This window comes from Nilaparvata lugens, chromosome 14, assembly GCF_014356525.2.
Source record: "Nilaparvata lugens isolate BPH chromosome 14, ASM1435652v1, whole genome shotgun sequence".
Taxonomy (NCBI): domain Eukaryota; kingdom Metazoa; phylum Arthropoda; class Insecta; order Hemiptera; family Delphacidae; genus Nilaparvata; species Nilaparvata lugens.
Window position 1 is genome coordinate 18,038,055 of NC_052517.1, and position 12,454 is coordinate 18,050,508.

General features: G+C 36.0%; 1 protein-coding gene across 1 annotated transcript in view; it reads right to left on the minus strand.

Annotated features, from left to right (window-relative positions):
* LOC111044254 (calmodulin-binding transcription activator 2) overlaps positions 1-7,541 on the minus strand; it is a 100,630-nt gene extending 93,089 nt beyond the window's left edge. The window contains exon 1 of the mRNA XM_039441187.1: positions 7,410-7,541. Within this exon, the coding sequence (XP_039297121.1) occupies positions 7,410-7,529 (120 nt within the window). The 5' untranslated portion in view covers positions 7,530-7,541. The remainder of the gene's footprint in view (positions 1-7,409) is intronic.
* Positions 7,542-12,454: the final 4,913 nt, after the last annotated feature.

Sequence of the window (12,454 nt, forward strand, 5' to 3'; positions counted from 1 at the left end):
GGACATATCAATGTCCATTCTTCGGAAACAATATTAAAAATATCCTCCCCACTAACTCTCTACCAACTTTTATAAGATATATCGAGACATAGAAGATGAATAACAATACAAAGGACACTTGGGGAAGGAAGGCGAAAGAAAAGGTGAGGAGGAAAAGGAGTAGAGAAGATGAGGTAGGAAGAACAGGAGAAGGAAAAGTGGGGAGGTTGAAAGGATAGAGGAAGGAAGAGAAGGAAGGGATAAAGAGAGTAGATGAGGGAAGAGGAAAAGATGACAACAATATGAGTTCGGTGGAGGGAGGTGGAAGATGAAGAAGAAGGATGAGAGGGAGAAGAAGAAGAAGAGGAAGAAGATGATGATGATGATGATGATGATGATGAAGATGAAGTAGTGGAAGAAGAAGAAGTAGAGGAAGAAGAATAAGAAGATAAGAAGAAGAAGAAGAAGAAGAAGTAGTAGAAGAAGAAGAAGAAGAAGAAGAAGAAGAAGAAGGAGAAGTGAAAGAAGAAGAAGAAGAAGAAGAAGAATACAAAGGACTCTTGGGGAGGGAGGACGAAGAAAGAGATGAGAAGGAAAAGGAAAGAAGAAGATAGGGGTAGGGAAAACAGAAGATGGAAAAGTGGGGAGATTGGGAGAATAGAAAGAAGAAGAGGAGGTGGAGAAAGAAAATAGATGAATGAAAAGGAAAAGAAGAATGACGACAATCCATGTTCGATAAAGGAGATGAAAACATGAAATTGGAAAGAAACACAACATTCAGTAGAAGAAGAAAATTGAGGAGAGAGATGATATGGAAAGCAAAAAGAAGAATTAGAAGGAGGGATGGAGGAAGAGAGAGAAGTGGAAGAAGAATTGGAAAGAGAGAGAAAAAGAGTAGTGGAAGAAGAAGAAGAAGACAGGGAAGTACAAGAATCAGGTGTTTAGGGTTTTAGAGCCTGGGGAATTTAAGTAGCATGTGGAGGTGTGTTTCTAGAAATCTAACAACCATCCACTTATTTCTCTTATTCCTCCTCCTCCTTCTCCTCCTTCGCCACCTCCTCCTCTTCCTCATCCTTCTCCTCCACCTCCTTCTTCATCACCACATCTTTCTTAAACACCTCTCCAAACTCTTCTCTCCAACTTTTCCTCCTCCTCCTCCTCCTACTCCTCGTCATCCTCCTCCACCTCCTCCTTCTCCTCTATCAGCTTCTTCTCCACCTCCTTCTTTTCTACCACATCATTCTTCAACACTTCTACCTTTTCTCTCCAACTCCTCCACCTCCATCTACTCCTCCTCCTCATCACCTCCTCCTCCACATCTATCAGCTCCTCTTCTCCTCCTTCTCCTCATCCACCTACTACTCCTTCTTCACCACATCGTTCTTCAACACCTCTTCTATCTAACTCCTTCACCTCTTTCTCCTCCTCTTCAACCTCCTACTCCTCCTCCTCCTCATTCTTCACAACCTCCTCCACCTCCTCCTGCTCCTCCACCTTCTCCTTCTCCTCTGTCAGCTTCTTCTCCACCTCCTTCTTTTCTAACACATAATTCTTCAACACCTCTCTAACCTTCAACTCCTCTTCCTTCTCCTCCATTTTCTCCTTCTCCTTCTCATCTATCAGCTTCTCTTCTCCTCCTTCTCCTCATCCTCCTACTACTCCTTCTTCACCACATGGTTCTTCAACACCTCTTCAACTCCTCCACCTACATCTCCACCACCACCATCTACTCCTCCATCTCCTCCTCAATCTCATCCTCTACCACCACCACCACCTCCTCATCACCCACCACCTTATCCTCCTCCTCCTCCTCCTCCTCCTCAGTGAGCGGAGCACGGTGTTATTTGTGCATGTAACTTGTTGCAATGTAGCTGTTTTTGCAATGTGGTTACAGTCCTAACTGGGGCTATGTGCTCCCTAAGTCGGTTTACAAAGTATTAGAAACTTTTACCTCGTTCTCTACAGACACACCTTAAAACCTTCATAAATCTGCTCTTCTATTTCGTTTTCTTTATTTTTTTCTTTCTCCTTTTGTCATCTTTGCTTACTATTACTTCTTCTTCTTCATCTTCTTCTTCTTATTCTTCTTCTACTTCTTCATCTCTATCTTTATCTTTATCTTTATCTTTATCTTTATCTTTATCTTTATCTTTATCTTTATCTTTATCTTATCTTTATCTTTATCTTTATCTTTATCTTTATCTTTATCTTTCTTTTCATCTCTTATCTTTATCTTTATCTTTATCTTATCTTTATCTTTATCTGTATCTTTATCTTTATCTTTATCTTTATCTTTATCTGTATCTTTATCTTTATCTTTATCTTTATCTTTATCTTTTCTTTATCTTTATCTTTATCTTTCTCTTCATCTTCATCTTCATCTTCATCTTTTTCTTCTTCTTCTTCATCTTCTTCTTCCTCTTCTTCTTCTTCTTTTGGTACAGAGATAGTGGGGAGGATATATTGAATATTGTTTCCGAAGAGTGGACATTGATATGTCCAAAGCTCCGCCAATTTATGTACATGCATTACAATATAATTATCTATAGTTATTATATTACAAATTGCTTTTTCATATCATATACAGTTAAATAATTATTTTCTTAGTCTATATTATGTAAATTCATCTATAATGTTGCTGTATTGTAAGCTATTGTATATAAGTGTATAAGCCAGTATATATTGTAATCTACATAAATAAAGTACTCAATCAATCAATCTGCTTTTTCTTCTCCTTCTATTCTCTCCATTAGTTTCTATGTTTTTTCCGATCATTACTTTCTGAGATATGAGCGCATCAAGTTTAAATTTTTGGGACAGATCATTACAAATTCTGAGGATGAATTATTCATGATTTTGTTGATTGAATAGAACAAATTTCCTATAAATATCAATATTTGAGAAAATTATTCAGTTAATCAAAAAATGAATTTGAAATTATTTGTCCCAAAAATGTAACCTTTATGCGCTCTTAAAGAATTTGTACAACCAGCATAGAATAGAGATCCAGAATTAAGTAGTGGAATTTGATAATAGCAGTGAGTAATAATAGCAGAAGGGCAAGAAGAAGAAGAAGAAGAAGAAGAAGAAGAAGAAGAAGAAGAAGAAGAAGAAGGAGAAGAAGAAGAAGAAGAGATAGGAAGAAGTTCGTTCATAATTGCAGTATCAAATGGTTGTTATAAGTGCTTATCTTTTCGGCATGCCTTAGCCTGCATCCTACAACAACTGGTATGTTTCATTATTCATGAATTTTGTGTCTCTCACGAAGAAGAAAAAGAAGAAGAATAAGAGAGAGGAGAAGAAGAAGATGATGAAGAAGAAGAAGAGGAAAGAGACCCCACTTACACGGAAGACACGTATTAAGGGGAGGCAGACGGAGATGGAGAAGAAGAAAAAGGAGTAGGAGCTAAAGATGGTAGTCAGATTGTAATTGGGGAGGAGAATGTAGAATTGACTGGAAAAAAATATTGAGAGTAACGTGAGGAGGAAAAAGATAAGGAGAAGGAGAAGAAGAGGAGGAGAAGGAGAAGAGGAAGGAGGAGGTGAAGGAGTAAGGGGGGAGGTTGTAGAGAAGGAGGAGAAGAAGCAGGAAAAGGAGATGGAGAATGAAATTCTGTTATATTGCTTAAAAAAAGAACTATTGAATGGATAATTACCAGCAAAATCGAGGAGATACTTTTTAAGTGGCTCTTATCTTGAAGATATTTTTAATATTCTTTCCGAAGAATGGACATTGATATGTCCAAAGCTCCGCCAATTTATGTACATGCATTACAATATTATCTATAGTTATTACAAATTGCTTTCTCATATCATATACAGTTCAATAATTATTTTCTTAGTCTATATTATGTAAATTCATCTATAATGTTGCTGTATTGTAAGCTATTGTATATAAGTGTATAAGCCAGTATATATTGTAATCTACATTAATAAAGTACTCAATCAATCAATCAATCTTTGTTTCAATAGTATGTTTGCCATCTCTCTTATCCTTCTTTCTCACTTTCTTTAACTCTTATTCCACTTATTCATCATCTTCTTTTATTAATATTATATTATATAACAACAAAGAAACTTGAAGCGTTCGAGATGTGGACCTATAGACGAATCCTGAAAATATCTTGCATGGACAAAATTTCCAACAACAAAGATAAGTTGAGTTCTTCAACAACTCAATAAGAAGACGGAGATAATGTACACTGTCAAGAGACGAAAATTGGAGTATCTGGGGATACTTCCATTCCTCATTATGATGAATGGAACTAAATATCAGTTGTTATAGTATATTTCGCACCTAGGGTCGAAAATGAGACTTTTCCGGCTCGAAATCGGTTTCTAGAAATGATTGAGAGCCGGAAAAACATTTTTGCCCGTGAGGCGAACGCTATTTTTCGCCACACAGAAAAATAAACAATATATATAAATAAATTAAAACAGGAGACACGATATAAATAGATTGTAAACACTTGAAAAGTTTTGAATCCAACGGTTGAGAAAGGAGACTCAGTCTCCGAAAATTTCCCCCATTTCAAATGTAAGTTTTTAAGTGTTTTCAATCTACTTATATCGTGTCTCCTGTTTTAATTTATATTACAAACTTTAAAGTGTCTTCTATATATATATATATAATATATATATATAATATATATATATAATAATGTTGTGTGTGAGAATAATTGTACATTAAGCACTTCCGAAAGCAAAAGTGGAAGGTGATAGCTCTAGCAAATCTGAGGTAATCTGACTATCAGGAAATTGTCCAAGTATTTTTATTTTTTATTCTGATTTGTCTAAATAACCTAAAAGATTATGTTCAATTATGTGGGAGGTTGAGTTTATACTTTTTTATTCTTTCAAATGACACAATAAGATGATATCATTATAAATGTTTTAATAATTGAATAATGAACACATATAATGAAAAGTTTTTTGATCAGCTGTTTTTTGATCACCTTTCTTAGTTGCATGTTAGCGGCTGGAAAGGGTACTCTTTTGGGCCTAGGCCGGAAAGAAACCTGCTCTGACGTCAGACGAGAGTCGTCTGCAAACAATGTCTTTCAGATCTACGTAGGGACTGGAAAACAGCTGCTTTCTGTGCAGTGTGGCGATAAATTGAATATTGAACTGTATATGATATGAAAAAGCAATTTGGAATAACTATAGATAATATTGTAATGAATCTACATAGGAGGAGGAGGAGGTAGAGAAGGAGGAGAAGAAGCAGGAGATGAAGAAGAGGAAGGGGGAGGTGGAGAAGGATGAAGAGGAGGGGAAGGAGAAGAAGGAGTATAAGGAGCAGAAGGAAAAGAAGGAGATGGATCTGGAAGAGGAGGTGGAGGTTGTGGAGGAGGAAGAGGAGGAGGTGGAGAATAAGGATGCGAAGGAGATGAAGAATGTGGAGGAGGAGTATGTGTGGATGAGGAAGAAGAGGAGGGGAAGAGAAGCTGAGGAATAGAATAGGAAGAAGAAGTAAAAGACAGAATAGAATAGAAAGGCTGCCTTTACTTTTACCTAGGAGGGCGGAGTTAGGGCGCAGCCGGCCCTCTCTTACACTCAACCCTCAGAAGAAGAAGACAGAAGGAGTAAAAGAAAAAATTGAAAAGGACGAAGGAGAAGAAGAAAAGAGATGAAGGAAGAAGAGAAAAAAGGGAAGGAAAGGGTGAAGAAGGAAAATGAGAAGGCAAAGAAGAAGAAGAAGAAGATGAAGAAGAAAAAGAAGAAGAACAAGAAGAAGATGAAGAAAAAGAAGAAGACGAAGAAGAAGAAGAAGAAGAAGAAGAAGAGAACGAACAGGATGAAGAAGAAGAAGAAGAAGAAGAAGAATGTGAGTAAGGACGACTCTCAAGGTATCACTGTATGTTCAATTGCTGTGAAAAGCCAAAGAATGAAACTTTTCTCAAAGTTTTCCCAACTTTTCCTCAGCTGAAAACTTCTCCAAAAGTAAGCCACAGTACTCTTTGGAGGTTAATAATACAACACAACTTTTCAACTGCCTTCAAAAAGTTTTTCAGATCATAACTTTTCATTTCCCCCCCCCCAATTGTCATAATTATCAACCTTAACCTAATGATAGTCTATTTACATGGTTTTAAATGTCTTAACGTGAGGTCCACGTTATAATGGCAGTTTTTGATTAGCAATGGTATTGCTATCCTTGTCTATTATTCGACAAAGCCGGTGGTACTATCCTTTTCTAGGTCCACAACGATGCCAATTATGTTTTTGACAGTGTAGAAATATAATTAATTAATGCAGAGAATCGGCATCGCTATTCTTATATCTTTATCCACTGCCATTATAACGTGGACCTCACTATATCCTTGTCTATTATTCAACAAAGTGGATAGCGCTATCTCTTTGTCGCTTTGCTCTGCTGCTCTCATCTAACAATGTAGAATTAATAATTAATTAACAAAGTCGAATGAAGAAAATTCATAAGAAAGTTATTAAAAAATATAATCTTTTGCTTAATAAAATATTATAATTGATTATTTAAAACGAGAATGAACAGTCAATATTACATCAATACACCTGTACCAGCTACCGTCTATAGGAATCACAGTGAAGGAACATAGAAGAACAATGATGTCGATCCTCTGTCTTGTCAATGCCTTCTATAGACGGTAGCTGATACAGGTTTATTGATGTAATATTAACTGTTCATTCTCGTTTAAAATAATCAATTATATTTTATCAAGCAATAAATTATATTTTCCAATAATTTCATAATGAATCAAGATGAAATATTTTGTCGAATAATTATTAATTCTACATTGTTAGAAAACAATATGGTAACAGAGCAAAGCGAGTAAGAGATAGCGCTATCAGCTTTGGGGAATGAAAGACAAGAATAGCAATACCATTGCTAATCAAACACTGCCATTATAACGTGGACCTCACTATAGAAGAAAGTACTATAGAGAAAGAGAGTAGGAGAAAAGTAATGGAGTATGAGAATAGATGACGGAAATGAGAGAAAAGAAGAAAAAGTGAGAGAAATAGAAAGCAGTTTATAAAAAGAGTAGAAGTAGTAGTTATAGAAGTAATAATAGAAGTTACATTAGTAGTAGTTTGTTTTTAATCAGTTTTTAAATATCAAAAATCAAAATTTTCAGTTCAGTCATTAGTTTTGAAGTGGAAATTGCACTTTTTGAAGTGAAAGTGAAATCTTAACCTCATTCTTTTTTAAAACTTTTATTTGTAAAAAATTGGGAGAAGATAGTTTTGGGCTATGCCTGTTGTCTTCTCCCAATTATTTATATTTATTATAATTATGATTTATAATTGTCAATGAAATAAATAATAGTAAAAATAAATGAATAAATAGCAATTCACAGCAATTTGGATATTTTTCAAAAAAACTGATAATTATGATGAATAATATACTTAATAATGGTGAATAATATATTATCTATTTCTATAATCACCTCAGTTCCTTGGACTTTGAGTTTCATGTGATCTTCTCTTGTAGTTTTTCCATCTTTGCGTTTTTTCCAGCAATAACCATCCCGTCTGTATCGAACCTTCTTACGACTGTACAAAAGCATTGAACCGCTTTTTGGCCTGCAAAAATCGAAAAATAAATAATTATAATAATCAACCTATGGAGATAAAATAATATAATAATATTATATGGTGGGAATGAAATTCATTTTCATTGAAATCAATCAACAATTCCATTCAAATGAATACAAGATACACAAAAGAAATCAAAATACAACACAATCAAATCACAAATTTCTGAAGAAAATACAAAAAGAACAGGCTTCATGATGGGGTGTACTGAAAATAAAGAAAGACGTCATGACGAAAAAATCTGGTGTGGCGCACTCACACAACTTTCCTTGCCGTTATGAAAATTGATCACCTGACGCTAGTGTTCCCGCGCATCTCAAGTTTACTATTCAAAGATTTGAGCCAGCTGGTGACAGGACAATAACGCTGGAGACACACGAGGTCTGCTTTCTCTTCATAGTGAATCATTTTAATAGAATCAACAGTTCCCAACAGTTTGCAATAATTGGATAGTCACATTTACTCGAATTTCGAGCTTATTTTCAATTTTAGGGAAAATGTCACTGGACATTAATTGTAGAGATCTTCATGTTCAATCCTTTCCACTTGAAATTCTTGGTTTAAATTGTATCTCAAGCCTGACAATTGGGAATCTAAAATCCAACTTTGCATAGATGGGGCGGAGCTCCTGAAATTTTTACAGATATGGGACGTGTGGCAGTTGATATAGCTTATCAATGACTATTGTAGGTACAGTATAAATTTGACCAAAATCGTTGTAGCCATTTTTGAGAAAATCTCGGAAAACCCTGTTTTTGACAACATTTTCGCCATTTTAGCCGCCATCTTGAATTGCATTTGATTGAAATTGTTCGTGTCGGATCCTTATAGTGTAAGGACCTTGAGTTTCAAATATCAAGTCATTCCGTTGATTGAGAGATGAGATATCGTGTACACAGACACTCATACACACACACTCACACACCACACACACGCCACACACATACAGACCAATACCCAAAAACCACTTTTTTGGACTCAGAGGACCTTGAAACGTGAAGAAATTTACAAATTGGGGTAACTTAAATTTTTTCGGAAAGCAATACTTTCCTTACCTACGGTAATGGGGCAAGGAAAGTGGATACAAGCTCGATGGTGGGGTGTACTGAAAAGAAAGAAAGACCACATGACGGAAAAATTTGTCAAATTTTGTTTCTCTACATTTGAGAGCAGAACTTGTGTTTCTAAATTATTTCTAGACAACATTTTGTTGACGACTGTGGTGTGAAGGAGAGAGGAAGAAGATCCGAGGAGGAGGAGGAGGAGTTGGAGGAGGAGGAGAAAGAAGATAGGAGGAAGAAGAAGAAGATAAAAGGGAAAAGAAGAAGAATAAGAGGTGGAGGAGGAAGTGGAAGAAAAGAAGAATGGAAGGAGGATCATGGTGAAGAAGAAGAGGGAACGGAGTTGAAAGAAGAACAAGAAGAAGAAGGAGAAGAAGAAGAAGAAAAAGAGGAAAAAGAAGGAGCAGGAAAGGATAAAAGTAGAAAAAGGGTTACACTGATGTTTGCAATAGGCAATAACAGACAGTGGAACACCACAAGGATGTGTTTTAGGCCCCCCCTCCGCTCAACACCATTATTATTAAATGTCGTAAATTAGGCAATAGATGCTTTCCACTCTCTTTCTTACACTCTCTCTCACACTCTATCTCCCGTATTCTCTATCCATCTGTCTTCCTCTTTTCTCTCCCAACACACAGAATCAACAATATCTTTTGAAACACCGCCGATTTATGAAGTTACCTCACAATATCATATTATCGTTATTCTAATTGCATTCAATCTTCATTCTCTCCAATTGAATGCTCATATTTTGTAAAATTCGTACAATAATTGGCAAAACTGTAATGTAATGTAAATTTAGTATGAGCTAGTGGAGATTGACTGTAGACATACATAAGTAGAGAACTCTAATCTCCTTCATTTTCATCTTTTTCATCATTCTTCTGCTTTTTCATCTTCTTCTTCTTCTTCTTCTTCTTCTTCTTCTTCTTCTTCTTCTTCTCTTCTTCTTCTTCTTCTCGTTCTAATCCACCTTCTATTTCTTCTTCTCCTTCTCTCTTTCCTTCTTCTTCTTCTTCTTCTTCTTCTTCTTCTTCTTCTTCTTCTTCTTCTTCTTCTTCTTCTTCTTCTCCTTCTCCTCCACCTTCTTATTCTTCTTCTTCTTCTTCTTCTTCTTCTTCTTCTTCTTCTTCTTCTTCTCCTTCTTCTTCTTTTTCTTCTTCTCCTGCGTCTGCCAAAGGGTTAATTCCAGTGTCTCTGTCTGGTAGGAAAATCTTCGCCTCTCGGAAAATTATAATGAGGCTTATTTTCCGAGTGTGTTTTGGGCGGGAGTGGCTGCAGAGGTGGAAAAGCCGGAAAATGGTGGAAAATTGTATCACTGTTCGAGTTTAAGAGTTAAGCCCTCGCACGTATTTAATACAATATGAGTCTCCTCTCTCGCACTCACACCCTCACGCTCTCTCTTACGCCTTTCCTTGGGATTTCAAACACGGAAGATTCCACTGTTCTGTAACTTCTACAACTACTACTTATCCATCTTGTTCTGCTTACCCTTCTTCTTCTTCTTCTTCTTCTTCTTCCTCTTCTTCTTCTTTTCAATCTTTTAAACCTTCTTCAAATGATCAAATATAATTTAAAGATTGGCTATTAAAGCTATTTTGGGTTGAAGTCTATGGCACTTTTCCGAAAGCTGTCTAATTCTGAATAAAATAGCTATTTATGTATTAAGAGCGTAATGCGCGACTTTATCGCTCGCGCAAAACAGTTATCACAAGACGCGAAGCGGAGCGTGATAATTTTGCAAGAGTGATAAAGAAGCATTACACGCTAATTACATACAAAATTCTTTCTACAACTTACTGCCCAAACCTGTTAAATTACTTATATCTGCGGAGTTACAATTACCGACTTTTTAGGTTAAGATCTGACCTTTCGGCGAGCTGCTTACAATCTGATTAGGAAGCGTAAAGAAACACTTCTGCACATGCGCGAGTGATTTGGGAGCGTAAAGTAAATCTACTGCGCATGCGCGGATGGTTGGCGACCGAAAAAGTAGATTCTCCTCAGAAATAAGCTGTTTTACGAGGAGAATTGAGTATGTAAATTCTTTATTTGCACACAGTTGTAGAAAATTCTTTTTTAAGCACAGTTGTAGAGAAAAATATTTGTTTGTCAATTCGTCTATTGTTGCAAAAATGGAGTTTTCACACACTCAACACTAAGCTGCTGCAACAGTTTTAGGGGAATGCGTAAAAGTGTGAAATTATACATAAAATTAATGAGAATCGATGGTCTATAAGCTCATGATCAGCATAGATTTTTCCCATCGATTTTTAAAAAGGTATAAGAGCAAAAATAGAAAGAAATTAGAGGAAATAGTATATTTCGCACCTAGAACAGAAAATGAGATTTTCCGGCTCGAAATCGGTTTTCAAGTCCGAGGCCGTAGGCCGAGATCGCTATTTTTCGCCACACACAAAAATAAACAATATATATTATATATGAGAATAGTTGTTTACTAAGCACTTTCGAAAGCAGAAGTGGAAGGTGATAGCTCTAGCAAATCTGAGGTAATCTGAATATCAGGTATTGTCGAAGTATTTTATTTTTTATTCTGATTTGTCTAAATAACCTAATAGATGATGTTCAATTATGTGGGAGGTTGAGTTTATATTTTTTTATTCTTTCAAATGACATAAGATGATATTATTATAAATGTTTCAATTATTGAATAATGAACACAAATAATGAAAAGTTTTTTGATCAGTTGTTTTTTGATCACCTTTCTTAGTGCATGTTAGCGGCTGGAAAGAGAACTCTTTCCGTCCTAGGCGGAAAGAAACCTGTTCTGACGTCAGACGAAAGTCGTCTGCAAACAAGGTCTTTCAGATCTACGTAGAGACTGGAAAACAGCTGCTTTCTGTGCAGTGTGGCGAAAAATGATTAGCAATGGTGTTCTTTGTCTATCATTCCACAAAGCAGATAGCGATAACCCTTCTTATCTCCGCATTGTTGCCAGATCGTTTTTTAATAATCTGTTTACTCACATGGGATGATGCATCTCAAGTTCCCTTGTATTCTCAAATCCTCGAATCTCAAATATCCTCAAATCTGGAGTATCCTTAAATCTCAAAAATCCTTAAATCTCAAATATCCTTGAATCTCGAGTACCCTTGTATTCTGAAATCCTTGAATCTCAAATATCTCAAACATATCCTTGGGTAGATCTAACAATGTTTGGAATTTAATTTTATGACAGTCATAAACACATGATTTTCTAATCTTATAAGATGGGGGATTCGAAGATAATCCAAACTCATTAGGAGGGGTTTTAATATGGGGGTTGTTAGGGGAGATAGAGAGAGAGAGTGAGAGAGAGAATGTGAGGGTGTTTGAATTCTCTTCAAAGCTACGTGTAGCATCTTAATCTAGATGTAAAGTGATTGAGGAGAGAAGGGTTATAAGGAGGAGGAGGAGGAGGAGAAGGAGGAGGAGGAGGAGGAGGAGGAGGAGGAGAAGGAGGAGGAGGAGGAGGAGAGGAGGAGGAGAAGGAGGAGGAGGAGGAGGAGGAGGAAGAAGGAAGATGTGGAAGAAGAGAAGAATATTTGGAGGTAATTGTTTAAGACGAAATGATTCAATAAAAAAATAGATTGAGAACAAAGACAAGAGAGGATAAAAAGAGAAGGAAGGAGAAGAAGAAGCAGCAGAAGAAAAAGGGAAGAAGTTGTAGAAAAAAGATAATAGGACATAGAGCATGGATACAAGAAGTACACAAATCAATACTAACTACTCAGATGAATAATTTATTCTAACTCGATAGAAATCATCTCTTGATAGAAATTGTGAACAAATTTGAAATTTATAGTTTCACATAAATCATGTCAATGAATATTATT